This window comes from Panthera uncia, chromosome D2 (genome assembly GCF_023721935.1).
Source record: "Panthera uncia isolate 11264 chromosome D2, Puncia_PCG_1.0, whole genome shotgun sequence".
Lineage (NCBI taxonomy): Eukaryota > Metazoa > Chordata > Mammalia > Carnivora > Felidae > Panthera > Panthera uncia.
In genome coordinates, this window is record NC_064818.1 from 22,534,474 (window position 1) to 22,561,954 (window position 27,481).

Sequence of the window (27,481 nt, forward strand, 5' to 3'; positions counted from 1 at the left end):
TTTCATGGTGAAATATCGTTATTGAAAATTGTTTTTAGCTACATATGTTATCCCATTTAAAAAACTTAGACTAAATACTGTCAGCCCGTGTTTGCTTTCCTAGCATGTTATTCATTTATTGAGAAATTCAGAATGTAAAACATCTGGGAATAAGCTGCTGTGTGCAAAGTCATCTTTAAAATGTGTATATTTCAGAACTTCTTTTGTGTATTTATTTAGAAATATGGGAGAATTCTGTAAACATGTTCTGGAATATATGTAGCATTTGAATATGAAAGAGAAAGTTGGCATAACTGAAAACCCAAATTTCATTTTCTATAAATATTACTCTGTTGGAGGAATGGGTTTCTGAAATTAGAAAATTCAGATTATGGTTAGCGATATTTACAGGGAAGTAACTCTCTTTGCCCTGGACTAATGTGTGAACCAGAAATGTCCATTCTGGCTCCTTCTGGGGTGTGATGTGATGTTTATGTCTAAATAAAGGAGTTAATTTATTTCAGCACTTCAAGGCCCGCGTTGGAGCTTCACAGACCCAGTGGTGTAGATGTAATAGAGTCCGACCAGAAGGGCTGCACCGCTGGGGTGTTAATAGCTCCCTGGTTTTGTTCGACAATTAGTCCATATATTTTATGGCTGGGCCTTTAAGAAACTGGCACCATCAGCACAATCACAGTAATTGGAAGATGACACAACATAGGGAGGAATCAGGAAGGGAAGTTATTAATGATTTGTAATTTTCTCCTTTTGGGAAAAGTAGAAATTAGACCCAATATCGCAGAGCTCTGTTCAATTCTTGTAAAGTTCACATTCTGTAACCATTCTGGTAGCTCTGAAGCCCCAGGCAATTCCCTCTGCCCCAGGCTCTTTAATCCTCCTCTTTTTTTTTTTTTTTTTTTTTCTGAAATGGAATTCATTCTTTGTGATATGAGCAGAACTTATATAATTTTGTTGGTATTGTCCAGTGGACTGCACTAGATGAGCCCCAACCTCCTCCAAACACCACTTTCCTGGGTTTCTAAAACCCATTCTGTGGATGAGATTCTCTAGGCAGCATAGGGGTCTCCAGCTAAGGGGCACTCTCACTTTATTTTAACCCATGAGGGCCTGAGGTCCTTTGAAAACCTCCCTGTTTTCCCTGTGCCTGTCAGCTAATACAATCCCTCATTTGTGGCTTTGGCTCTGGACTTGAGAAGATTTGAGGGCCATCATCAAAGGAATATTAAAATCAATGTGTTTTCCCAGGACAACAATTCCCTGGGTCTTGTAAAGAACTAAAATGACAGAAAGGAACTGGGAGCGCACTTTCTGGCAAGGAAATTGACTAAAAATTTAAACTAAAAATAAACAAACAAAACCCCTCAGTGTGAACAATCCACAGAGATCTCCTGTAACTGGAGTACAAGGTTAAATTTGTTCATTGACCAGAGCAGGAAAACTCATTGAGCCACTGTCAAGAACAAACCATCTATTCTCTTAAGAGTTTAGATGAGGTCTCTAGATCAAGGAAATCCTGGGAATAAGCCAGAAAGACATGCCTCTGTGTTTATCTCTTTCTTCTGCCTGGACTTTCAATACACTGGGGCAAGTCGCCAAGTCCTTCCCCAGCACCTAGTAGGTGTGGCAGAACCATGTGGTCTTGGATGATTCAGAGAAGACTTTTGAAGATTTTAGTCCCTTGCTGTGGATAACACTTATCTGTTCATTAAAGTGAACACACTTTGTTCATTGGACATGCTTTGCTAGTAGATGGTCAAATGTTTGAAAGTAACAAGATACTTATTAGAATATTCATCAGTTCAGACTGTTTATGGGTTCGCTCCTTAAATTTCAGTGAGGGACCTCTTCCCCCAGTGCCTCCTTCACCATCATTCACATTATACAGTTGACCGCCCTGAAATGAGTATTGCTGCCTTCAGAGTTCCATGTATACATAACAGACAGTCCTTTCCAGTCTACTCATACCGACTTGACCAGATGGCTTATTTATACACATCTGGGCAGGTCATTGCCACATTTTGAGGCATATTCTTATACCAAAAGAATGAAATACTGAAGTGCTGAAGGGATTGGTCAGTTTAAGTTTGCTGTAGGGGTAGAAGCTAGACAATCAAGTCAGAAACAACAGACTCTTATTCAGAAAGTGGGGCGGGGGGAGAGGATAAGAAGGATAAGATAGCTGTGACTCTATAAATAGAGACAGATAGTGAGATGTCACAGTAATCAAGTGAAGGGAAGACTATAAAGTTAATAAGAATGGTTTTTTGGACAAAGTCAATAGGGATATTTCTGATATGCCAGTCAAGCCACAAATCTTTGAGTGGTAGCTGTTCTGCCTTTAACTTGAATGCCCTAGGCACATTGGAGTGCACAGTCCGTTTAGGAGAGTTAGTAGATATTCTTGAACTGATCCATAAAACAAATTGTGAATAGAAGAATAAGATGCTAGCTGTGTTAGGAAGACTATATGCAGTTGAAAAAAGTTAACAATGATGGCCAGAGTGGTCAGAACAGCTTCCTGAACGGTCTTTAACTGAGACAAGGTCCACAGTATTTGACACACTTGTGCTATTTGAACCTGATGAGAGTTTATGTCCCACCTCTAAAGGATAGCATTCAGAGCAGCTCGTTTTGCAACCTACTGGGTTGGATGAAGTTGTGGGTGAAATAGCCTACAGAACACAAAGCCATAATCCATGGAGATGCAGCCTTTAGTTGGAGATTATGGAGGTTTTATGGGTAATTTTTCACACCAGTGTCCCCCTTCCAAATCATCACGGTAACATTTAGCTGATAAATGTGATTCTTCCTCCAAGAGTCCTTTGAGTGGATGGAGGAAAATGATATGAGCCCCTTATCACAGATGAAGAGACAGTGTTATTGGGACTCATGGCATAAATGTGTTGCTGGAAGGGTCTGGAATAAACTTAGCTCAGCCACTGTTGATACTCTCGTGTTCCAGTGATAGGATGCTGGCTAGAGGCTCCCCGTGGCCCTGAGAAGTGGAGCCATTGCTTCAACATCACTATTATCTACTCACCTCTGGATAATAGATAATAAGTATTTAGGAAGTGTACCCCCCAATTTTCATAATGCTTGGTCTGCTTTCTTGTTTGTTCTGTTGTTGTAATTTCATTGTTGAGTTAACTTTACTGAGCTTTCTCATCTCATATAGAAGAATGACAATGCCCATTTCCCATGGTTCCCATAATTATGGGCCAAGATCATATATGAGAAATGTTTAGCACGGTGGTCCTGCTGTGCTAGTCTTAAAACAATAACAATAGTAGTTATGATCAAAGTCACAGAGAGATCAAGCTGGTGGTTCCTTCTGCTGCTTCACCCATTTTGTGTCTTCCATAAAGGTAAGAGACAGCATCCATAGCAACATCCACCCAAATATATGGTGGACATTGATTTAGGTGCTGGTGTCATAAGCAGCCTCACATTCAAGCCTCAGTCTTCTTAGCTTTGCAGCACCTGAGTAGCTCAGTTGGTTAAGCATCTGACTTCAGTTGAGGTCATCATCTCATGGTTCATGAGTTCAAGCCCTATGTCAGGCTCTCTGCTGTCAGCACAGAGCCCACTTCAGATCCTCTGTCTCCCTCTTTCTCTGCTGCTCCCCTGCTCCTTCATGCACACATTCTCACTCTCTCTAAAAAATAAATAAGCTTTAAAAAATAATAATAAATAAAATAAATGAGCAAGACAATCCCCTTAACACAGAGCTCCTTATTCATCCACCTGGCTATTCTTTCTGTTGAGGCCACCATTCATCTATTCAATAAATATGTTTAGGGAGAACTTATCATGTACCAGACATTGCATTAGGCCCTGAGTCAACGTTAGTGAATGAAAGAGATGTAAGTGCCTGGTGAAGTCTGGAGTCTAGGGATAACAAGCAAGGAAATTATTATATATATATATATATATATATATATATATATATATACACAATACACACACACACAAGCACACACACAGAATTACAGGCCATGATAAGAGCAACAAACCTAAAAAGATTGCTGCCTTGGTTCAATGAAATACTGTATGTAAAAATGCGTCATAGGCTATAAAATGTAGACCTTCAGAGACTTAGTTTTGACTAATGTAACACCTGCTGTCTTTGTGGCAGCCGGTGGCTACTGCACATGCTCAGTGCCTGAGATTGAATGGTGACACCACCAGTCCTTTTTTTTTTTTTTTGAGGCTTATTTTGGAAAGAAGAGTGGACGGGAACCTTTCTGTTGAGTTTATAATAGCAATTACAAGCTGATAAGGACAGACCATTCATCAAACGATCATACCTCAGGACTTTATCTCTTTGGGTCAAATGTTTCCTGATTGATATTGACTACCATATCTTAAGCAGCTTTGAACAGATAAGAAGCTAGAAAAGAAATTCCTTTTAAAGAGATTTGACAAAATTATGTTTTCTGATTTTTTTTCTTTAAGAAGAGAGATTAACTTCTCATTGTTCTTCTAAAAGAGTACAAAAGCTACCAAACTGTTGAATTGAAGAGAATCTAGAGAAGTTTTCATGGGTAGATACTGACTGCATTCCCACTGAATGCAAATTATCATCTGCATTGATAGTCTTTCCTGGTTCTGAAATTGGAAAGAACTTTCAAAATATTGAGAATGATCCTGTACCACAGATACTTAGGAGTAGACAGTTATTCCCAAGAAAAGATATCCCCTTGATTGCTATATATAAATGCCCTCCTAGAGACAGAGATGTGAGCAAAAGTCTTATAGGTTCAGTATAATTCATTTTCATAGAACATTATTTGTAGAAGCAACGTTTTAAAGGTGGGGAGGGTAGGTTTCTGACTGTGGGCCTGATATCCAGCTTCTAATTGAAATGACCATAAACATTGTAATTAATCAACTATGTACTCAATTATAAAGTATATAATTACATTCTGAACAGTAAAAAGCTTCCTAAAGTGTATATAAATCAATTAAACAGGGCAATACAGTAACCGATCACATAAAATTATATTTAATGAGATGTGTCATCTATCACAGTGTTTTCCACACAGTTCTTATCGTACATCTTTGTGATTCATTTGTGCCTTACTTTTTGCTGCATCGGAGCTCACAGTAAAGGAACCTCTTTATCTTGGTCATAGAATCTAGTGACATTATTTTGAGCAGACATACATGGGTATCTTTAAAGACCGTTTGGGAGTACGGGGAAGGTTGGGAGTCATTTTCTAATGGCTTTTGGGAAGGGTGACCTGGATTTGCCTGTCTGCCTTTACTGGTTATATATTTCCCTGAAGCAAGTGTGGGCATTTGTGCTGGTGGTCTTGCTCCTGAATCCACAACCGGCATCTGTCGCCTTGAAATTAGCTAGATGACCTGTGTTTGTAAGAGCTTCTGCAAGAGCTTCCAGGCAGGACAACAGAGGGATAATTAGAAAAGCATGCGAAATGCAAATCCTCCTGATCAAGTCACTGTGTGTTGAGAAGTATAAGGATAATAACCTGGTACCAAATCGTGCTGCCTATATGAATATCAGTCCTTCAGGTTCTGTGTGTATAATCAAGCATGTCATTCCAAGCAGGATAACCCAGGGCCAGTGGAACTTCTAGAAGCAAAGGAAAAGCACATTCATATTCTTAACTTTGGCAAATTGTAAAGACTTCTAAAAAAATTGTGATAAGTATAGTCTAAGATGAGTTTCAGTCAGTGGATGCTCAAGAGACATTTGCATCTGGGGAAGTAACCCCAAAGCCCCTGGTCATGCACATTGTGACCTGTGCCTCAGAATGGGTAATAAAAAATTGCTGAGTAACTCCTAAAGGCCTGGCTTTCTAATGTGGTGGTGATGCCACTCATGTACCTCTTTCTCACTCCTTTCAGAGCCCAAATGGCTTTTCCCTAAGCAAAGTCATTCTCATGCTGAGTAACTACACCCAATCTTTGCTGCAAGAAACCGAACCATACAGAACAACTGGCCAGTGCAGGACTGCCAAATGGGAGGATCTGAAAGGCCTTCTCTTCCATCTCTCAGGGAGCACATGTGGTTGTTTTGATCCCCACTTCCCTACATTACTTGCTAGCAGATACTTGGGGTGTAAACAGTTTGTTCATTAATTTGTGTGTCCAACCAACATGCTTTGACATCCAGCTATGTAATTGTGTGTTGCCCTGTGTGAGGATACAGGGTTAATACAATTAAGACACAACAGAGCTAACCTCTGAGGCACTCACATGCTAGTGGGGGCACTCTTGAATTAAACAGACACTTAGTATTTACATACTGTATTTAAGTATTTAAACAATATTTAAGTACCGTAACGGAGCTAAGTGAATTCTTCTCAGATTCAGTAGACAGAGAAGAAGATACTTATTTTTTTTAATTTTGATTATTCCCTTGAATATTTTACTGGAACTAATGTAATTGAGGGACTGGCAAGTTTTACAAGTGACTAATATATTAATCCCACTCTACCCTGTCGCCTTGTGGGATTGTCAGCTGAGTCAGGGCTTAAAAATGGAACTTGATGAGATTTGCTCTAAAGATGTTGACTAATACCAATTAAACCCCTAAACATCACACACAGATTGATTATGCCTTTTTCACTTTTTTTAAAGACCCAAAGATGCACCTAGTTAATAATCTACTCCATGTCCTTAATAAAGAGCAGGCTAATTAAAAATTGTTTGCTAGCTGAAAATGAATAAATTAAGAATCACATATTAAAACAGTCATCCTCAGCCTACAGAAGGGGCTGAACACAGGCAGGCTACTTGAGGGGGGGTGGTGGTGAAAGGGGTAATTGTGAGTCCTTTATCATCAAGCATGACATGTACAAATGCAGAGCCGTGTCATGGAGACAGGGTGCTGGGGTGAGAAGGCTCTCGGCAGGGCAGACAGCCAGGTTAGTCTCCCCTGTGTTCCTGATACAGAATGAAAGAGCAGGGAACAAAATGGAGTGTATTTCGTCTCGTCCCCCCTCCGATTCTCCTAATCCTGCCTATCCATCAGGCCATCCTGCCACACGTCCTGCACCCACCTCCTTGAATCCCTCTGTGTGTCTCCCCAGAGCCTGTGGCATAGAAGGTCCTTATCACAGCGATGCATGTTTCCAATCGTGTCTGGTCAGAGGGTAGCAGTCCCCACCTTGTGCTCTGTAGCCAGCAGCCTGGGATTTTCTCAGTTCCTTGAACTTGCTTTCCTCTCCCTGGAATATGTCTATCCCAGTATATGTCTTTCCTAGAAAAGAAACACCATCATCATCATCATCATCATCATCATCATCTCACATCCCTCACACTGGCCAGCTTCTTCCATCCTGCTGACCTCAGTTTAAGCATCACTTCTCAGAGAGGTCTTCCCTGGTGTTTCCAGGAGTTCAGCACCCCTTGATTTTCCCAGAACTCCTACTTTTGCTTTTTGAGAGCACCTACCCATCCACTCTCCCACAACCTCAGTTTTGTGAGATGAAGGCCAAGGGAAGTCTTGGAAACCCCCATGTCCCCAGGACATATCCTGCATATCCTAGGTGACCAGTGAATGTTGAAGGAATAAGCCAGTTATGACTCCCAGCAAACAAACTCAGTTCTAACTTCCCTAGAAAGTGAGAATCCGGTCTCATGTTTCTTTGGTGACCCTCATGAGGCCAACTGGTGTTCAAGAAATATTTCTTGAAAACAATTCTTAATTGTGGTCTTATATTTACCTTAGCTAGGAATGAGAGGAGTTTCCTTTAATGATGTGTGGGACAGGGAGGAGAATGAACGAGCTTGGGCTTGTTTTTTCTTAGTTTGAAGGAGTTACATAAGCACAAAAAGGCCAGGTTATAGTACTAAGGGAGCAAGCGTGTGGAAAGTGAGCGCCAGTCACCACTGCAGTTGCTTTAGAGGCTTCTGCGCCTGGGCCTCCTGTAGAAGAGACCAGAGTCTGTTCCCTAAGAGGCCACTTTGAACAGGCTGCTGTACAGAGGCAGGTAGCACAGGCGCCAGGAGGTTGAATTCTGACAACACCTGGGTCTGGGTCTCAGTCCCCACTCACTGTTACCTACCTCCCTTGTGCTCCTGGCCAATTCCTTTACCTGTCTGTGCTTCAGTTTTCTCATCTAATTCTTCAGTTGGTGTTAATGATATTAACCGCCTCAAGGGGATATCATACGAGGATTAAGTGAAATGCTGCACGTAAAGCTTTTAGCACGGTGCCGAGCAGGAAACACTTCTTAGAGATTGACAGTGTGTACCACGAGTCACCTAAGTCAAGGGAGATCTGCTGTCCAGAATTGCTTGTGGGACAGTCTGAGTTGGCAATAGGGACACAGAGAGGCCTAGGATTGATCTGTCCAGAATATTCCAAAATCATGATGTTCTTGCATCTATTTTCTTTCTCCTTCAGCCCTCCCACCACCCTAACGCTCGCACATACTGTGTAGACTGCTCTCAGTTCACCATGCCCTCTCTTCATGGCTTTCCAAAAGTCAACTTGAAGGTTTACTATCATATTTTTTACTTTAATATAATTTTATCTCTGATAACAACCTCAGTTTTTTTCTTTGTGTTTAAGTCTATTATCCTCAATATATTTCAAAATTGATTTCATAGGAAAGATGTAATCTTTTTTTAAGTTTATTTATTTATTTTGAGAGAGAGTGAGTGCACACCCATGCATGCACCAGCCGAGGAGGGGAAGAGAGAGAGGGAAAGAGAGAATCCCAAGCTGACCCAGCCCAGACCCTGACATGGGACTCGATCTCATGAACTGTGAGATCATGACATGAGCCAAAAATCCAGAGAAATCCAGGAGTTGGACGCTCAACCCACTGAGCCACTCAGGCACCCTGGAAAGACACAATCTTTGATTAGAATTAACCACGATGAGAATATAGGGCCAAGAAACGGTGGGAAGACAAATCTAAGACCCAGAAATAATTATCATCATAATAGTGGTGGTAGTGGTACTGATGTTGATGCTGCTTATGTGCCATTCACTCTGTGCCAGGCATTATTCTGAGCCCTGAATCATTTTCTCCATTTTACAGATGATGAAACTAAGTTACCTGTGTGAACCATGTAGTGGAAAGAGTATGCAGTTAGCCTAGTTTGCCCTTAGGACTCTGATGGAAAATTATTTTTCTTCACTTAATATCCAACGAAAGAGGAAGATCATATTGCCACAAGTTCTACCTTTGTTTAGTTTAGACATTTGACTCAATTTATGGAAGTCTATGTCTTTGTAGCTTGATCATGACTTTGGAATGTCAAAAAAAAAGTGCAGGCAAAACACTATAAAATGAAGTCTGCGTTTACTGGTAAGAAGCACAGAGCATTTGGCATCAGCAGAAAGCTTAGTCTTTGATGTGGGAAATAGAAGAGTTCTTGCTGTTTCCATTTGGGTCAGAGAAAGAGACGATCACTATATGATAAGTTTAGTGGGTTCTAAAGCTAGATGTAATAAGTGACGAGCCACAAGCTGTCCTGCCCTGAGGATATTCAAGTATGAAATACACATGTCAGGGAAAATGTGGTCAGTGCAGAACCACACAACAGGAAAGCAGAGAATATTTAATAAGATAAGTCCTGGTTATCCTGGGAGTGAGACTTGAAGAGAAGGCGATTTGCATATTTGAGTGGGGGGCTGAAGAGGGATGATGGAAGAGACAGAGAGTAGGGGAGTAATTTATGGTGAATCATCTTACCCCCTGACAGACAGAAGCCAGGACTAAGGAGGAAATGCTTTATTTTAGGTAAGGCAGCATCCTCAGTTTTAAACAATTTTCCCCCTGTTTTTTGAAAGTGTTCACACAATTAATGCCTCTTCCATGTATTCAACAATAGTTGCCTAGCAACCATCAAGAAGCATTTTTGGAGCGCAAAGGGTCTAAAAATGAATGAAGAGAAAATACAGCAGATACTCATTTAAGAGTAATGAGAACTGGTCTGGCATCCTTGGAGACTCACTGCAATGTCCTATTCATCTTGGACACATGCAAGGGGGAATATGTAAAATATAAGAGAAACCTTTAAGTGAGGTTTGCTATGCTTTTCTGCCTTCAGGCAGGACTGCTTTCTACCTAATTCCAAATGCATGTGGAGGTAATGAAGTTTTGGAAAACTCTTAAGAGGAAGGATAATAATACCTCCTCTAGTAACCCCACTTTTGGATCTGTAACCTTTGGCCTGAGACCACTAGGTAAAGAACATAGGTTAATCAAGAGCTACCTCTTCTTTGCAGGCTAGATTTCTATCATTGGCTGGCTCTCACAATCATACCTTATTTGAAATGAAAATCTAAGTGAGCTTCCAGATCAGAGGGCACAAACTCAGGTTCCAGAGGTGTCAGCAGGTAGCGCAGAGGAAGAAGGGCAGGTGAGGTCTGTAAGAAATCAGAAGCAGTGGATCCCTACTCTGTGGAAAGGAGGCCAGTGTTGTCAGATCTCTCAACTTTCTAAGCACAGTTAGACATGCTGATTTCTATGTGAAAATCTCATGACTTTAGATTGATGACAATGATTAAAAAGAAAGAAACAAACAAACAAACAAAAAACTGTGCAAGCTAAGTAAATTATGGTACCAGGCAGATTTGGCCCACGCACCAGTCTTGTCTAATAAACCCCTAGTGTTATAGATGAGGAACCAGGCCTGGTGAGTGAGTATACTTATGCAAATTCAATGAAAATGTAAACTCCTTAAAGCCAAGAACTGTGTGACCTTCTCTGTTTTATCCCCAGCTGGACTAGCACAAGGTCAGGCATATGCTGGCAATGCAACAAATATTTATTGAGTCAACAAATAGTAGATGTTAGAAGCAAAACCAGGACTTGGTTCGGTCAGTAAGAAATCAGGACCTCAACTGCTTCTTCTTAAGTGACTCTTGTTTCCCCCTAAGTGGCTTTCCATGACTTTCATATGGATGGAATCTACTCTTCCCTTTAGCCACATAATGGCCTTGTTTAAACCAAGATTTGATTCAGGGAAATGTTCTTATAGAAACTCCAGAGGAAAAACCTTGCACCTTGCCTGGGTTTAAACCTTTCCATAGATTCGTGTGTACTGGGACAGCCATAAACAATAGATTGCTTTTCTTCTTGGCCTGCCATATTCAATTCCATTCAATTTTGTGTCTATTTCTCGAGCTCCTACAATGTGCAGAGTCCTCTGTATGGTGATTCCAAGATATAGAGGATCCTGCTGAGCCTGGGGGCCTCAGAAATGTTCAACAATTTCAGAGAATGAAGGTACTTAGCATAGTCTCCTTTTTATTTTCATCTCAATGTTTTTTTGATTCTACTTAGGCAACACTTTACTGTGTGGTAATTTCCTGACTTGACTTTTTCTTTGGAGATCTAAAGGGGTCTAAAACCTAGAATCCATTATTACCAAGACATGTTCTCCTCTTTTAACAACCTACTTATTGCCTCTATGATGAAAGGCTCTGCCAGAGTAGACAGGAGTCAGCCTCCATTGAGGTATACCTAGGGCTTGTGTCAAATGATCTTCTAGCTTTCATTGTATTTATTCCTTATTCTTGGGTTCTGTAAGGTGCTTATCTCTGTGCTGAAGGTTCAGGTGTATCCAGAGTATCAATAACTCTCCCACTGGAGAACCACTGGCCTCTCAAAAGCTTGAAGTGATGCACGATTTCCTTGTGTCTGTGCATATCATTATTGCACATATATACTGTGCATATATTACTGCATCATAGTATGTATGCAGTAATAGTAATAATAACGGCATCCACCACTTCTTAGTGTCTTCTAGGTCCCGAATAATGTGCCAGACATGTTGTTTCATTTTATCTCATTTATAGTCTTTGTCTGCAATTCCTAACCTTGCAAGATAGAGTCCCATTTTGATAAATGAGCGTATTCAACCCCAGAGAGAGCTGATGATTTGCCTAGGGTCATATGATTGCCTGGTCTGTGAAGTAAATGCACAGCTACCTGCTTTCCAAGGGCCCTCTTTACCTCCTTGTGAAACTTCTGGGTCCAGCAGCAATTTCACCAACTTCGCCAGTGTTTTGGAGATGAAAGGAGAGACGCTGTATCGCTTTTTCAGAAGCAAACTCTAGGGGACATTTTAAACAAAGTAGATTATTTTGCATGAGACTGTGTTTAATTTCAGAACAGTGTCCTTTGCTGGCGAAGATAATCAGATGTAATGTCATCTGCAACCTCTCTGCGTGCGTGATTTCATAAGACTGGTGTAGCAGTTTATTATTATAAAATTAGTATAGCATAGAACAAACCCGGGATGCAAGCCAGACGAAATAGACAATGAATAGTTATATAAGGTTTTGGAAAGCACATGTAGTAGAACACAAGCTCACTGTATTTTCTTCTCAATTGTCTGCTGTTTGTTCATGTTTCCTTTTCAACATGATTGCATCTCAGTTTAATAGCACTTGCCATCTCAGGCTTTATGGTGCCAGGCCTGACATAGTTACATCCCCTCTGTGCTAAAAATATTGCATGTATATATTCAACCGCAGCCCGACATGTTTAGCTAATGGGTTACTCGGAGCTATGCGCTTATATAATTAAGTGATGTATGTAATTTTGTGTTAACACATTTGCAATGTGTGTTTTCCTGGTGATTGCAATGCTTTATTCTGTGTAAAGTGTGACATTTTAATTCCCGCTGAACAATTTCCTACCTTGATTCGCCTTGTTTTTGTGGCAAGGGATTATTTTGCAATCAAGATAAAAGCATTATTTATGAAATTTCTGGACTATCCCATTACTGGGAACTTTTAACTGAAGATCAATCTCCTATTCTATTGATCCCTTTGTTAAAAATCTTTATCGGAATTTAAATTTAATCTCTACATTATAGATTTGCCCCGACTTTTGTCTGAAGGCACATTTTTTTAGGCAGCTTTGCAGGGATGGGGTTCCTTAAAAAGTAATTCTCACTAGGCAGGCTGCCATCTTATCTTCCCCAGGGAACTTAACTTCTCTTAGGTATCACTGATTTCTTCCCTGTTGAGGGTTCTCCAGGAGAGCCAGCATCTCTGTGGGTTGGAGAGTTTGGCAAACCAGGTCAGATCTATAGATTCACAAATAGGGCCTGTTAAGCATTTAAGTGATTGACAAAGCTGGGTCTCAGAGTTACATAATGTGGGCATACACGCTTTCTCTTTATTAATTGTAATTGTGACCAGTGGAAGGTGCTACAGACAGGAAGGTGAGCCACCAGGGATAACCCAGCCATCTTGCCCTCTTCAGAGGTTGTTTATTTTCTCCAGTGGGATCAGGAGTTAGTTCGGTTTCATAAACATGTATTAGACTCTTACCAAGTACCAGACAGGGCTTTCAGAATACAGTACAGAGAGAGTTACTTGTTCAGTGAACATCTATTGAGCACCTACTGTAGCGATATTACAGTGACCAAGACAGAGTCTGGTGAGGGAGAGAGACCTACAAGTTGAATATGGGATGATAGGGGCTAGGGTAGAAGCATGCTTGATGTCGAAGCTACTGATGAATGGTTCCTCCTCCAGCTGGAGGTGAGGAGAATAAGGACACTTTTTAGTGGGTGTGACACCCAGTGCTGGTCTAGGAGAAAAAGTAAGAGTTGGAGCAAGAAGGACAAGGGTGAAGAAGGAAGGGTATCATCAGAGGGAAGCCTGTGAGCATGGGTACGCAGGGGTGAAGCCATGAGAGGTGCTTGCAACCTCTAAGGCATTTGTTAATTGTTGGAAGATAGGGTGAGGTCACTCCAAAGCAAGGTCTGCTGTGGTCCATTCTCCTGACCCCTGAAAGTCCTGAATTCCCCAGGCCTTTCCTCAACCAAGGAGGCCCCCTTCGTTCTTCAGCACAGCCCAACGAAAGCAAGCAGGTGGCAGGCACTGATGCCAAATGCTGGAGTATTGCCCCGATGGCTTCCCACGTGCTTGCCTCTTAGTCCCTCCCATTTGGGTCTGAACACACTTTCTATGTGGTACACAGAAGTTTCGCCAGGAGGACCCACAGGCTGTGCACTCCAAGTGAGCTATCTCAGTTGTATGTTTTGGCATTTGAACACAGTGGGAATGTCCTTGTCAGCTCCCATTTGACTTTATTAATTGCAATTCCTTGGGAAGTGTGTTTTAGTAATGTGCTCTGGGATGACAGAGCTCGCCCTGCAGAGACCCAAGAGGAGGTAATCAGGGCCCATTGAAAAGCCATCTGCTGGTAAGTCACTGCTGCTGATCCCACGCAGCCAACAGACACCATTGTCTATCACAGCTCCGCCACTAGCTGTGTGACTTCAGACAAAATTGCAGACTCTCTGGGCCTCCCTTTTCTGATGTGTAAAATAAGACTTTGGACTAGTGGTAGCTGAGGTTTTTCTTAAACTTGGGAATTCCAACACTTTATAAGTTTCTTGAATGAAGAATTCTGCAGTCGTAACATCTGTGGATTCACCAACTCCTAGCAATGATCTTTGGCTCCAACTTCATATGAAAAGCCAAGAACCCCTTTCTATACTTCATGTCTTTTTTTTTTTTAAGTTCATTTATTTTGAGACAGAGAGAGAGAGAGTGTGTGCAAGCAGGGCAGGGGCAGAGAAACGGAGAGAAAATCTCAAGCAGGCTCCACACTATCAGCTCAGAGCCTGATGTGGGGTTCGATCCCGTGAACCATGAAATCATGACCTGAGCCGAAATCAAGAGTCGGAAGCTCAACCTACTGAGCCACCCAGATGCCCCTATACTTAATTAATATCTTGTAATGATTCTCTGCCTCTGCATTTTAGGAGATCATCTACACTAGCCCTCAAATCTAGATTTTAATTTTTCAAGATACAAAGGGAATCATTAAGCCTCTGAACATTCCTAGAATATATAGCAGTATGGATCAAGTAACCCATTTTATTAGTCATGTTGCAAGAGGCTGTCACCTAGCAGCTCTGCATTGTTTCCAGGCTCCGCCCCCACCCCCACTTCCCTGAGCCCTGAGGCTGTGGTTAATAATGTCAAAAGAATGTTTTAAAATTGCTCTTCTGTTGATTCCAAAGAGTCAGAGCCCTCACGTGGTTAGAGTCCTGGGCTAGGAGTCAAATTCTAAATTTAATTCCAGCCTCTATGAATGTCTTCATTTCTTGCCTCCTTACCATTTCTCGAGGTTTCGATTTTCTCATCTGCAAAATAGGCATAAGATGCCTTGCTCCACAGGAATATTGGCAAACAGCTTCGTTGTGCACACAGATTAGCTTTATATCGGAACAGAATATAATTTTCCATTCCATAATAGGAATGAAACAAAAGCCCTTTTGAGTGTGCACCTTGTGTAAACGCCCTCTGCTTAAATTCTGATGGATTTCAGAGGTCAGCAAATCCCTCCCCCTTCTTTAATATTATTTTTTTTAAGCTAAACAAGGCTAACTAGGGAATTCATTTTGGTATAAAAAGACATGAAAGAAAGGGTATTCGAGCTTGCACAATAGTACAAAGAAGAACAAGAATCATCATGTTTGCTAAAGAACTCACAGCTGTTTAATTTTATAGTAAAATTACTTTAAGAACTTTGCTAATTCAAAGACAGACCCAAACAACTGTTGTTGCAAAACTGAATTTCCACGTGTGAGTGGAAAAGCCAAGTTAGATTAATCTGCCCCTAAACTCGTATTAAACTCATATTAGAAATACAGAGCATTTTTTTAATGCAGGTTAGAGGAGCAGCTGTTATCTGAAGAGAAGACACATAAAAAGGGAAATGGTACATTTGCTAGTAATATGATGAAAAATAGTTTATGTTCTTATGTACTTTGCCCCCAGCTTTTTCTTAAGCTGCTCAGTCTGTTTTAATACCAGGTTTGTTTGCTTTGTGGGGATGGGCCTGTTAGGCAGGAAATTGTCGAAAAAGCATACAGCAGAAATTTTAAATGCTGTTTTTAAAAATTAAAATTAAATACCAAATTGAGTACCCAACGATTTATTAAATTTGGAGTTCAGACTTTTATAAAATTTTATCTTTAGAGGATACGAATGAACTGTGTACCTATACTTGGTTCTGTAAATTCCAAGTTTCCATATGTTGCCTATTGTCAAAAACAAATAAACTTTTCCTTATTTTTTTAAAGTGATTTTCTTCCATATTAGGGAATTATTCAGACTTCTTTCCTTGGTTCCTATAATTCCAAACCAGTTGGAACATCAGTCTATTTTTGGTTATGAAGGAACTTTTAAAATGTGGGTATGATTTTTTTGACGTTTCTAAATCTCATAAAGATCAATTTGCCACATATATAAGAGTTATGGTAGTAAACATAGTGAAGTCATTGTATACTAGGATGACAGTTCTAATTTCCATATTATGAGTCACCCCCTCCCAACCCCCGTCCCCCACCTCCATCCCCTCTGCATGGGAGGGCTGCTAAATGTACATTCTAAAACATATACAGCAACATAAGGTTGTGATTTGTGAGTGTTTCTGTCAAGGATGAATGTTCTTACCTGTATTTGATTAAACTCTGTTAGTTTCTGGGTTTTTATGGTCTTCCCACCACATCACATAGATTCACCACAAGAGGGCAACCAAGAGTTTACTTTCAAGCTAACAAAGCTAGAAATGTTTTTAATATCAGCTAAGTGTTTTTAACTTGCTAAGGATTTATTTCCCCGCCTTCCGATTGCCACACATGCAGCCTCTGAGTTTCCACGAACAACGAATAATCCAAATAAAGTTCTTCTGAGGGGAAATATAGACAGACTGGTGCAGACAAGAGCTTTTGCCCAAATAAGGATCCTTTTTTGGAGACCCCATGTGTTAGATAACCATCAACTGACAGTTGGTCATGAGTTAATAATGTTGGATGCTGAAATATGCATACCATGTGCTATAAAAAAGTTTGGAGGACAAAGACAAATACTGCTAAAGTTAGATATTAGAAACATACCAGAGGTGTGCAGACTGCTTCACTGGATGAAGGTGGAATCTGCCAGATAACTTCGTTTTAAAAATGTTATAGGTACCACACAGGAGAATGTATGATATTCACTGCACAATTTGTTGCTTTTGCAGGGATTTGGTCTTAATCTCTCTGCATGTTACTGCCTTAAGAGCTATAGCAACTCTTGCCTTCTAAGAAAAGAAAATATTTCCTAAGCTTATTTCCATTGCTGCCATTGCTGTTCTTTTATTTTTACAATGGGAACCCTAAAGGGGGGGGGTAAGGTTCCATAAAAGAATACAGGTGGATGTGTAGCCCTTTGATTGGCCTGTTGTATTTGGAGAGCTGTTAACTGCTAGTTCTGTTTCTGTGTTGTTGCTGCAACAGGAATCCAAAGGTGAGGGGTGGAGCGAATAGGCTTTGATTTCAGCTACTGTGACCAGTTATTTGAGAGGCTGGGACATGGAGCCAGGTGGCCACTGGGCAGCTGCTGTCTTCTTAGAGTGACACCCCAGAGGCTCCTGGTGCTAAGAATGAATGGGGAAAGAATGTGTCTCCTCCTCTGCCCCCTAGAGTTCAGACCTTTTTGTTCTGTCAGCTTTTCTGGGTTTATTGGAGTGCTTGTCTTCAATGAATAATCTCACTTTTTCTTGTATAAAACCATGGGAGTTGAAGCATCTTGGGAAAGCCAAGAAGGCCATGCCCTTGGGTGACTTGAGGACTGACTATATCTGATCGCTTTTCTTACTTGCAAATGCAATCTCCAAAAAGAAAAACACAGCCAGACCATGAATTTATTCAACAATTTGTGGTTAAGAAGATTCTACCTAACAACTAGCTGAAATCACTGAAGATCTATTTTCTCTTACTCAGTTTGCAAATGGCTTACATTACACCCAACCCACATTGGTAGCTGGAGAGAACAGTTAGTAAAATTAATAATTAGACAGCTTCTCTTTTTCTCTGTCTCTTCCCTCTTCTCCCCAAGTGTCCTGTCAAGGCTTAACATTTGCTTTGACATATTAGTTAAGGAAGTTAATGAAATAATATCTTCACTGGGGCCATTGAGTAACCTTGAGTCAATGATTACCAGATTTGAATTTTACTAAGGAAACACCTCAGGTTCAGCAAAATTCTCAGATACTAACATCTGTGTATGACTCTCCTGCATATAACAGCAAATAAAACCCTAAATTTCACTGAAACTTTGAATCAACGCTCTTGCTGATTATTCCCGCTTCAGATGTTAATCTTGTTCTGTCTACTCTTTAACACATTTCCAAGGACGTATCTATAATCATGACATTGAACTGACTGAACCAGCATCCCCCAAAAGAAAGATAATGCAAGCCACATGTAACTTAACATTTTCTAGTAACCTCATTTCAAAAGGTACAAAGAAACAGGTAGAATTATTTTAATAATGTGTTTTATTTAATCCAGTATCTTCAACATATCATTTTGATATGTAATCTATAAAATGTCATTAATGAGATATTTTACATTTTATATATTGTCCTGGAAATCCAGTGTGTATTTTATGCTCGTGGAAAATCTTAGCTTTGTACTGGACATATTTCCAGTGCTCAGTAGCCCCACGTGGCTAGAGGTGACTGTGTTACATAGAGCAGCTCTAAACAGTTATAGAAACATTTTTTTCTCACACTGAAAAAAAATGAGAAGCAGTTCTAACCTCTTCTGCGTATTCTTCTTGTTCATCGTAAGATTTACATTAGGATTTCTGATGTAGTTATCTGTCCGTGTTTCTCCAGAAGGTGACACACACCCACTCCCACTGACGGAGCACTCTAGCTTGCCCTGACTCTACACGCACAGCCCAGACCCTTGCTGTCCTCATTCTGGACCCTCACTCCACTCTGCTCCAACACACACACTGTTCTCTGCCGTGGGTCTAGGAGTTCCTTGGTATCACAGGAGAGCGATTGAAGTCGTTTTCTGGTATTGGGGCTTGTATGTACCCACAAACAAATGAAGCTCAGAGATGCCACTGGTAGCTCGGAAAGGGAAAAAGGGATGGGAAGGCTTAATGTGAGAAAGAAAAATGTGTAAGTCTCAGACAAACTACAGTAGTCATCTTTTTTTATTTTTTAAGTAAGAGACTATCCTTTTTCAATTATTCTTTCTGAAAGATAGAAAAGCATAAAGAAAGTGAAAAATCCCTTTTAAGTATAAATTCCTTTTGGGATCTTTTAAAAAAGGGATTGGAAGCCTATTACTTGATGACCTTTTACTTTTTCTTATGTGTATGTGTTTGAAAACCTGAAATGTCTCTCATAACATATTAGTCTAAGTCTGCCAAAGTTAAATACCTCCATGCTAAACCACACATGCACTCACACACACACACACACACACACACACACACACACACACAATGTCTCTTTTACTTATTTCCAAGTAGGGAATGTTTTCTTGAGAGATGTAGCAAATCAATTATCCTCAATGTTGAAAATGGAATATCTCATTTCCAAACCTGGAGAAATGGCTGACCAAGAATGTTCTGTTTATAGAGAGTTTAAAAACTGCTCTGATATTTGCTGCCCCTTGCAAGGCTGTTCAACACAAAACATGTAACTTTCACTTCTGTGCTGTCATGCTCAATAGTAACACCACAGAACATATCCATCATGTACTAGAATGAGTGGGTCTATTGGTTGTAACAAAAAGAAAAAAGAGAGAGAGAGACAAAAAGTCTCTATGTTTAAGAGGTCCTATCTTTATACATTTCATAAATTATAGAAATCAAAATGTCCTTAAGAAGTATTTTCAGACTGGATCTTTAAAATAGCCTAAAACTTAAAAAAAAAACAAGTATCTTAAATTAATATTCCATTCTTACAGACAATCATACAAAGAACAACTAAATCTGTTCATGGAATAGTTTTCAAAAAATGGAAACATAAGTTATTTCAAAATCTTAAGAAAAAGTACATAGTAAGCATTGAAACAATGCACTTCATCTAATTATTAACAGCTTTCATGCAGGTTTTTCCTCAACACCCAACATGGTCTTCTCCATTAAGAGAGGAGGCTGGGACCCAGGGCCTGAAAAAGGGACCATGGGCACCAGGCATCCAGGGAGAAGAATATAGCAGGAGAAATGAGTTGCTGGGTAGATGTGAAAGTAGAAGTTTGAGACCCTGTGGCATTTTTAGAGGCCCTTTTTGGTTTTGCTGGGTTTGCCACTTCATGACCAGACCTGACTTCATGACAAGATCTTGCAGCTGGGGGCAAGAAATCAGACCTTTTGTGCTCAGTAGTAACACCTGGACCACACCACCACCTGTACTCCATGTACCAAGCTAAGTCCTCAGGCATCCACTCTGCCCTGATGTTTCTTTTTCTTTTTCTTTTTTTAAGTTTATTCATCTGGAGAGAGACACACACAGCACGAGTGGGGCAGGGGCAGAGGAAAGGGGAGAGAGAATCCCAAGCAGGCTCCGTGCTGTCGGCACAGAGCTCAATGTGGGGCTCAAACCCACAAAACCACAAGATCATGACCTGAGCCAAAACCAAGAGTCGGACACTTACCCGACTGAGCCACCAAGGCAGCCCTGCTCTGATGTTTCTTTACAGAATTGTAAATTTCGTACTTTGAAGGCGAAAGAGTCTTCCATTGGCTCCTGATGCCATGGTACATAGATCTCATACCCTCAGAGACAAACATTTGTGGGACACCTGGGAGCCACCCCCTCTGCCCCTTCAGCAGGTCCTGAAGGGGACCTTTCACTGAGAATGGTTTCCATGAAGGATACTGGGCCTAGCCAGAACAAACCAAAGGGAAGGTGAGCGTTTGAAAGGTCAAGCATGGATTTCCATTTTCATCCCTATTTCCAGAATTCTCTCCTTAGAAAGTCCGTCTTCTGAAAACCCAGAATCTCTCTTCACTCCGCACCTTGATTTCACTCCCAGATTTTCCTCTCATTCTGCAAGTGGTAGTGAAAAGTGTCTGTAATCCCTTTCTTCTTTCCCAAGGCTCTTGTAGACAAGCCTATTCTATACTTCTAGAACATTTCTGCATTCCTTTGGAACTCACTACATTGTTTCAGAATAATATAGAGATAACATTTGGGCATTTAAATTTCTCTCCTCCTCAAGACACAGAGGGAAATAAAGATAGAAATCTGCCTGTCACTGCTGGTAAAACCTGACTAAAAAAGAGGTTTGCTTGTGTTTTAATGGCAAGAATGCGTGGAGTCACATGCTTTCAAACCAATTAGCAATACAGATGAGCTAGCAAATCGAGTTCCGTTTATAGGGTGGGGGAAGGGGATAAGTCAAATAATCTGTGTTTTTAAATGTTTCTGAGAAATGAAGACCTCCAGGGCAGAGAGAAGGCGGATCAGGAAATAGCTATGCAAATCACATGCCTATGAAATTACTAAAACTTTGATCAGGGGCATTAACAATTGCTGCAGCATTCACAAGTATGAAACAAAGAGTGAGTAAGACGGGCATGTTTTGGAAGGGATTACAAGAGTGTTTACGTACATGGTTTGTTGAGCAGTCAATGAAGTCCATGGCCGTTTTGGACTTAAGCCGCCAAAGCAGTCCAGGTATGACAAACGCACTAATACATTCAACTCTCATTAGTGACTCGTGGGGATCTCAGTGATTTTGACCAAGAGCCAAAGTGGTTGGACCTCATGTAAAGTCTGCTTCATGTCTTCCCCCCCCCCCCCCCCCTTTCTAACAACGTCACTGCTCACCCTTCACAGGAGGTAGAAGTGGATCTGGGTTCTGAGAGAGTGTAGTGCATTGGAAATGCTAAATTGTTGTTATGGACACTGTGGTCCAAACCACACCAGGTCTAAAGCACACTTGGAAACTCAAGGCGGCCATGACATCCAGAGTGGCAGTGTGATCATCCCTCTGGGGCAGGTGCAGCCTTCGCTGTTCAGGGCTGTGTGGTCTCGGGGACATTTGAGAGTGAGAGCATCTGCGGCCAGGTCTAGTCTCGGTTCATGACTCTAAATTATTATTTTTCATGGCTTTATTTAAGAAAAAAAAATTACTCTTGAAAAGGGAACTGTCAGAACAGTTACAGAAAGCGATGACATTCTTACAGTGTTTTGGTTTGTTTGTTTTTTTGTTTTACCTTCCTATTGCTTTGAAGTCATCATTTAAGGTTAGAACACCACACAAGATAGAGTTTTGCTGGTCTGTGGTCCCGGGTGCTCGTTTCTTTTATAACACAGTTGCTTCTCCAACATTCCTGTTGGGCCTAGAAGATTGTTTATAGGAAAACAGAATAAAAGTAAACTTGAAAATTTTTAAATCTATATGTAATTAATGCCCTGTGAATTCACAGAAAGATTCAGCTAATTAACAGACGTTAAGTACTAGCAACCACAGATTCCTGGCACCGCTCTATTAGGTGCGGGGTAGTGAGTATATGGAAATGCTGTGGATTTGAAACAAACATTTAAGGGTATCATTTATGAATTTTTAAAATAAAAATGTTGGCTGTAAGTTAAAGCCAAAATGAGGGCTGAGAGCTTCTGTTTTTCTTTTCTTTTTTTCCAAGTATTTGAAAACTGAAATTCTATAAGAGATTATCTGTGAAATGGCTCTCCTTTATTACACCCATAAATTTCAGGAGTGGCTCTGATCAAGCTTTCTGCCATTCTTGGTTTCTAAATCTTTTAGTCATACATTAATAACTTTAAAAACACTCATCCTATTTTTGTTGTAGTGAAAGAGGAAGTTTCTAAATAGTCAAAAGGGAAACATTGAAAATAGAACACAGTAAATGATAACTAAATTAGGGTATTTTTTTTTCCAGCAAGAGCAAAGCTCCATGCTGAAACTTGCCAGAGTATTTTAAGATTATTGTCTACAAAGAAAATGTAGCAGAGAATTGAGATCCTCAGAGGAAAGGCATTACAGAAATGCAAAGTATTATCAGCAATGTGCATTATACATGGACCAATGTTTCTCAGTCCCTAATGCATCAGTCAGTGGACTTTAGTTTTCTGGCTTGTGTTTGGTGTTTAAAACACACACACACACACACACACACACACACACACACCCGAGTGCGGACACGCACGCACAACTTGCAAATCAAGTGAGTTAACGCTCTGCCAACTTCCTCTAGATATTGACCCTAGGGGGTCAGACTCTTAAGAAAATGATGCCTGGTTTTCCATCCTCCTAATTGCAGTCCCCCACCAACAAGCAAGTCCTATCTCTAAGTGGAAGCTCACAAAGAATTTCTCGAGAGAATATGGAGCTGCACTGGCAACAAAATCGTCTCTGCAAAATGAGAAGAAAGAGTTGTTAACTGATGAGTCAATCCAGCTTTTATAGCAGTTTATCTTCGTGGTATTTCCAAGAGCATAAATGTTATAAAAAAAGAGAGACGGTCATGACAGGAAGAACACAGTAGAAAAAAAACAGGGACGTTTAAGCCAAAAGCAATTTACTTTGCCAGTAACTGGTTACATTTCCTTTGTTTTATTATTATTATTTCAAGGGTTGGGATTGAGCTGAAAGTTTCCCACACCTGTGCTGTCCTGACACATAACTTTGGCTAAACCCATAGAGAAGTGAATATATAAATGAATGCCTGGAAACTCTGAACTTTAGATGCTTTAAGAAAACAAACGAACAAAAACCTTGTTTTGCTATATTGTCTTTAAGAAAGCTATATTGTATTGATGTTTGAATGAGTTTTACAAAAGGAGAAGACAAAACATGTGGATGAGATGTCAAAGTGGCCGGTTGCTGACTCTCCTGGGATTAATGCCTATAGAAATAGCAGTGACTTCACAAAGGTGAATACTTGTTAATTTCATGGCCCTGAGTAAGAGGAACAGATGGGCAGTCAGAGAGGAAAGATTTTCTTTTTTTAAACCACAGAGATCTTTCACTGTTCTTCTGCAGTGGGCAGAATAGTCAGTGGCCCCCTGCAAAGGGGTGATGTGCGTGGCACACGAAGTTTTATTGGAACTCTGCGGCTTTAGTGGAAGTCTGTCACCTACTGCTGAGTCAGGATTGATGGGGACCCTGCCCTGCCTCAAGTCTGGAGGATGTTGTTTGCTGCCTGAGATGGGCTTTTAGTTCCCTTGTACCGTGTCGTGGTATTTGACTGTTTTCATTTAGGGAAAGCTCCCTGGTGACTGCCAGCCCAAGTTAATAATATAAATATCTCATTATGAGACAGACTGAGTGTGTGTGTCTGTTAGAAGTTACTTAAAGCAGGGATGTTGGATAAAGTCCAGTTGCCCAGGTTGGATCCTGTTACCAGTAACCAGTTGCATGACCTAAAACAACTAATTCCATCGCTGTCTCAGTTTCCTGGTCTGGAAAATGGGGATAATAACGGCGCCTTCCCGTTGGTTTGCTGTGAATTTTAAATGAGTATTGTATGCAAAGTGCTGACTGGCACAGAGAAAGTGCACAATAAATACCAGCTATTGTTATTATTCATGTGTAATATTGAAAACATTGAATTCTGTGAATGAGCGTGGATTATATACACATGCAAAAGTAACCGAGCATTTATTGCTTCACACTAGTTTGTTCTGTAGCGGATCTAACTAGACCCAGTTATGCTATCAATAAGTGTACTGCTGGCCTCCCGCACTCCTGAACACCACCACACCATAAAGCATTTGTTTTCACTCACTTCCCTTGCAAATGATTTGTTTTCTTGACTCTGTAAGAAAAACAAAAGTAGCCCAGGGACCAGAATTTTTACTCCCCCCGCCCCCAAAAGCCAGCTCCTCGGTCCCAAAGCTTTGCCCAGGGTCTTACGGATCTAAAAGGTTTCAAATTGTGTTATGGGGGCTCCCATCCAGTTCTGCATGCTCTGTTCTCCCTGGGACTTTGAACATCTGCTCATCAGGGCACTGGTTACACTGGGTACAAGATCACAGCTCATCTAAGATGCCAAACACAAAGGCTTAACAGTCATCAGGAACCAAAGGCCTTAGGTTTTCAGTCTCAATTCCCAGAGCAAACTTCCTGGTCACTAGGTTATGTTCCCAGAGCTCAAGTGTAAATAGTAAAGGCGAGCAGAGGTTTACAGGTGCCCAACATGACAGGTATGCACAAGGCCAAGTGTGTGGGTCCGGCTCGAAGCTTGAAGGAGTTACATGTGGGCATCTTTATTTCCATTAGTCACTTATTCATTCAACAGATTTATATTATGTAATGCCGCCTCCTGGGTGTGTGCTGGGCAGGTGAGAGATGAGTCTGACATGGTCCTGCCCTTAAGGACTCTCCAATTTAGGATAATAATAAGCCATAAAACCCAACTAAAGTACAAAGAATACAGTGATACCTTCCATAAGAGAAAGTCAGAAAAAGGAGGGCAGAGGGGAAAGGAGAAGAGATATTTGAGTTTGAGGCTTGAGTGATTGGTGGGATTTGCCCAGCCTACCTGAAATGTCAGCGACTTGCCTCATTAGGAACAAAAGGCTTTTTCTCTTGATCAAATCCCATTGAGAGTTTAAGTTTGTGTGACCAGAATATTAGGTGCTAGCCTGTTCTAAATTTACAATTCTCAGAATCTGTTGGGGAAGGGCACATGTGCTTTTCTGGGTTCTGAAAACAGCTCAAAGAATGGAGAAAATAGACCCGATTTGAGGATGACTTTATTGTCGGTTCCCGGAACCTTTGCCTTTATTTAAAACAGCCTGTTCAGTACAAGTTCTATCTAAAAGGCCTTTGGGATTTGAAAGCTCTTCTGGAAATAAATGCTTTTAGATTTAAATGTTTTGGAGGTCTTTTTTTGCCAAAATGTTAGGAAGGAGAGACCATAGTTAACAAATCTGAGAACGGAGGCGATATTGTTTTGTTTCTTTTAATGAAATGTCTCAGACCTACCCTAAGTTCTGTTTGTCTCTCTGTCAGCTTTCTGCTAGGCTATTATTTTGATAAGGGACATGAAAGTACATCATTCCCTCGCGGTCATTAAAGTCTTAGCACTTGAGTCGGTTGTGGAAACACTTCTGCGCGACACCAAAATAGTCCACGCCCTGGCTCCAGGCTGAGGACCGGGGCAGTTCATGGAAGGTGGCATTAGGCTGTGACAGGAGAGCAGGAGGTCAGGATCCACAACACAGGCCCGATGAAATCACCAAGGCGGTGCAGGGAGGGGGAGAGAGCAGAGCCCTCCCTGCCAGTCTGGCAACTCGGCAAAGTCCTCAGAGCTCATCCCACACACTCCGTGCTAGTCACTGCTGTGTGTTTACATGAGTAATGGAGCTGCCGGGGGAGGGGAGTCGTAAGCACAGCGCTGAGCCTGGCAGCTTGCACTTGCGTTCGCGTTGGGAGGGAAGCTGACATCCACACCAAGTCAAGACTTCCAGGGACGTGGCCGGGAAGCAGTCACATGCTGTAGCTCTCATGAGCACAGACATCCTCAGGCAGATGTTTGTCGACTGGAATGGGTAATCGCTACTTTCTCTTTGCTTGATTTTTGTCTGCGAGGGTGTTTACCTGTGATAATTCCAGGCTGGCTTTCGGGGGTGGACTTCTGGACACCCGTCTGGGGTGGGGGGGGGGGAGAAGAGAGGGGAACGGGTTTGGGAGGGGGAGCCAGAGCCCCACAGCCACTTTTTAAACTTTTGCCGGGCTAGAAAGGCAGCTCTGCTCTTCTGGGCTTTACCAACAGCACAACTGTTATCCACGGTAGAAAAGCGAGGGCGCGGGAGTCATGTTGAGGAGCAGAGTGTAAAATGTCCTAAAACCACTGGTTAGATGTGTGATGTAAGTAAGATTAACAACAATTAAGAGCGTTCGAGTGGTTCAGATTGGCACCGTCGTAATCCTATCTTTAAGCAATAAAAAAAAAAGCGCGGGTACCTCGACAGGGCTGGGAAAAACTGCTCAGGATACAATACAATTCACTAGTTTGGAACCGTTCAAGGGCTGCTTGTTTCATGGTTTGTTTTAATTTTGCTTGACTTGCGTGACTGATGAAGCTAAATATGAAAGCTGATGCCGGACAGTCCGAGCACTAGGTAAACAGCAGCCTTTTTTTCCCCTGCTTTCTGTATGGATCTTAAAGGGATTCAGGCTCAACATCAAGGATGAAATAGAACTCTGCTTTGCACCTTGTCTGTGGCTTTCAAAAAGTATAATCTTCACAGAATCAGGCTAACCCCAGTGTGATCTTTGGAAGTAATTTTAAATAACCCTCGATATCTTACCACATTGAGAAGGAAAAAGAGAGCATGCTGATTTAAATGTATCAGCCAGATTTGTTGAGATTTGAAACATGCTGGTCGCAATATTATTAGTAAATACTTGTAAGAATATTTTTTGGATTGTTAACTATGAATGTTCTTTCTATAGCTCTCTCTCTCTACTCATTTGTATCATATCAACTTATTTGTATCATAATTTAAGAAACTGCTCATGTCTCCACTTTTGAAGAGAGAGGTTTTCAAGCCCCACATTACTATGATACCATAGTGGGCTGGCATTTCACCTAGGTTTCTGAAAAACAGATACAAAACAAAACAAAGACTAATCTCCGAGCCTGGCTTCGGGTGGACTTTCAGCTCAACATGTTTATTTTCTAACAGTAGGGAAGTGCCTTTTCCTTACCATTGTCCTTGAGAGCTGAGAGCTTCATTTTATTTACACTGAT

At 41.1% G+C, this 27,481-nt stretch overlaps 1 protein-coding gene across 2 annotated transcripts in view; it reads left to right on the top strand.

Annotated features, from left to right (window-relative positions):
- Positions 1-27,481, top strand: part of ARID5B (AT-rich interaction domain 5B) — a 178,930-nt gene that overhangs the window by 108,381 nt on the left and 43,068 nt on the right. The window contains exon 1 of one of the 2 annotated variants that reach the window (XM_049645104.1): positions 1-26,276. This exon is cut by the window's left edge and continues 19,775 nt beyond it. The exons of the other annotated variant lie outside the window; for it this stretch is intronic. Coding sequence (XP_049501061.1) covers positions 26,273-26,276 — 4 coding nt within the window. The 5' untranslated portion in view covers positions 1-26,272. The remainder of the gene's footprint in view (positions 26,277-27,481) is intronic. 2 annotated transcript variants of the gene reach the window in all.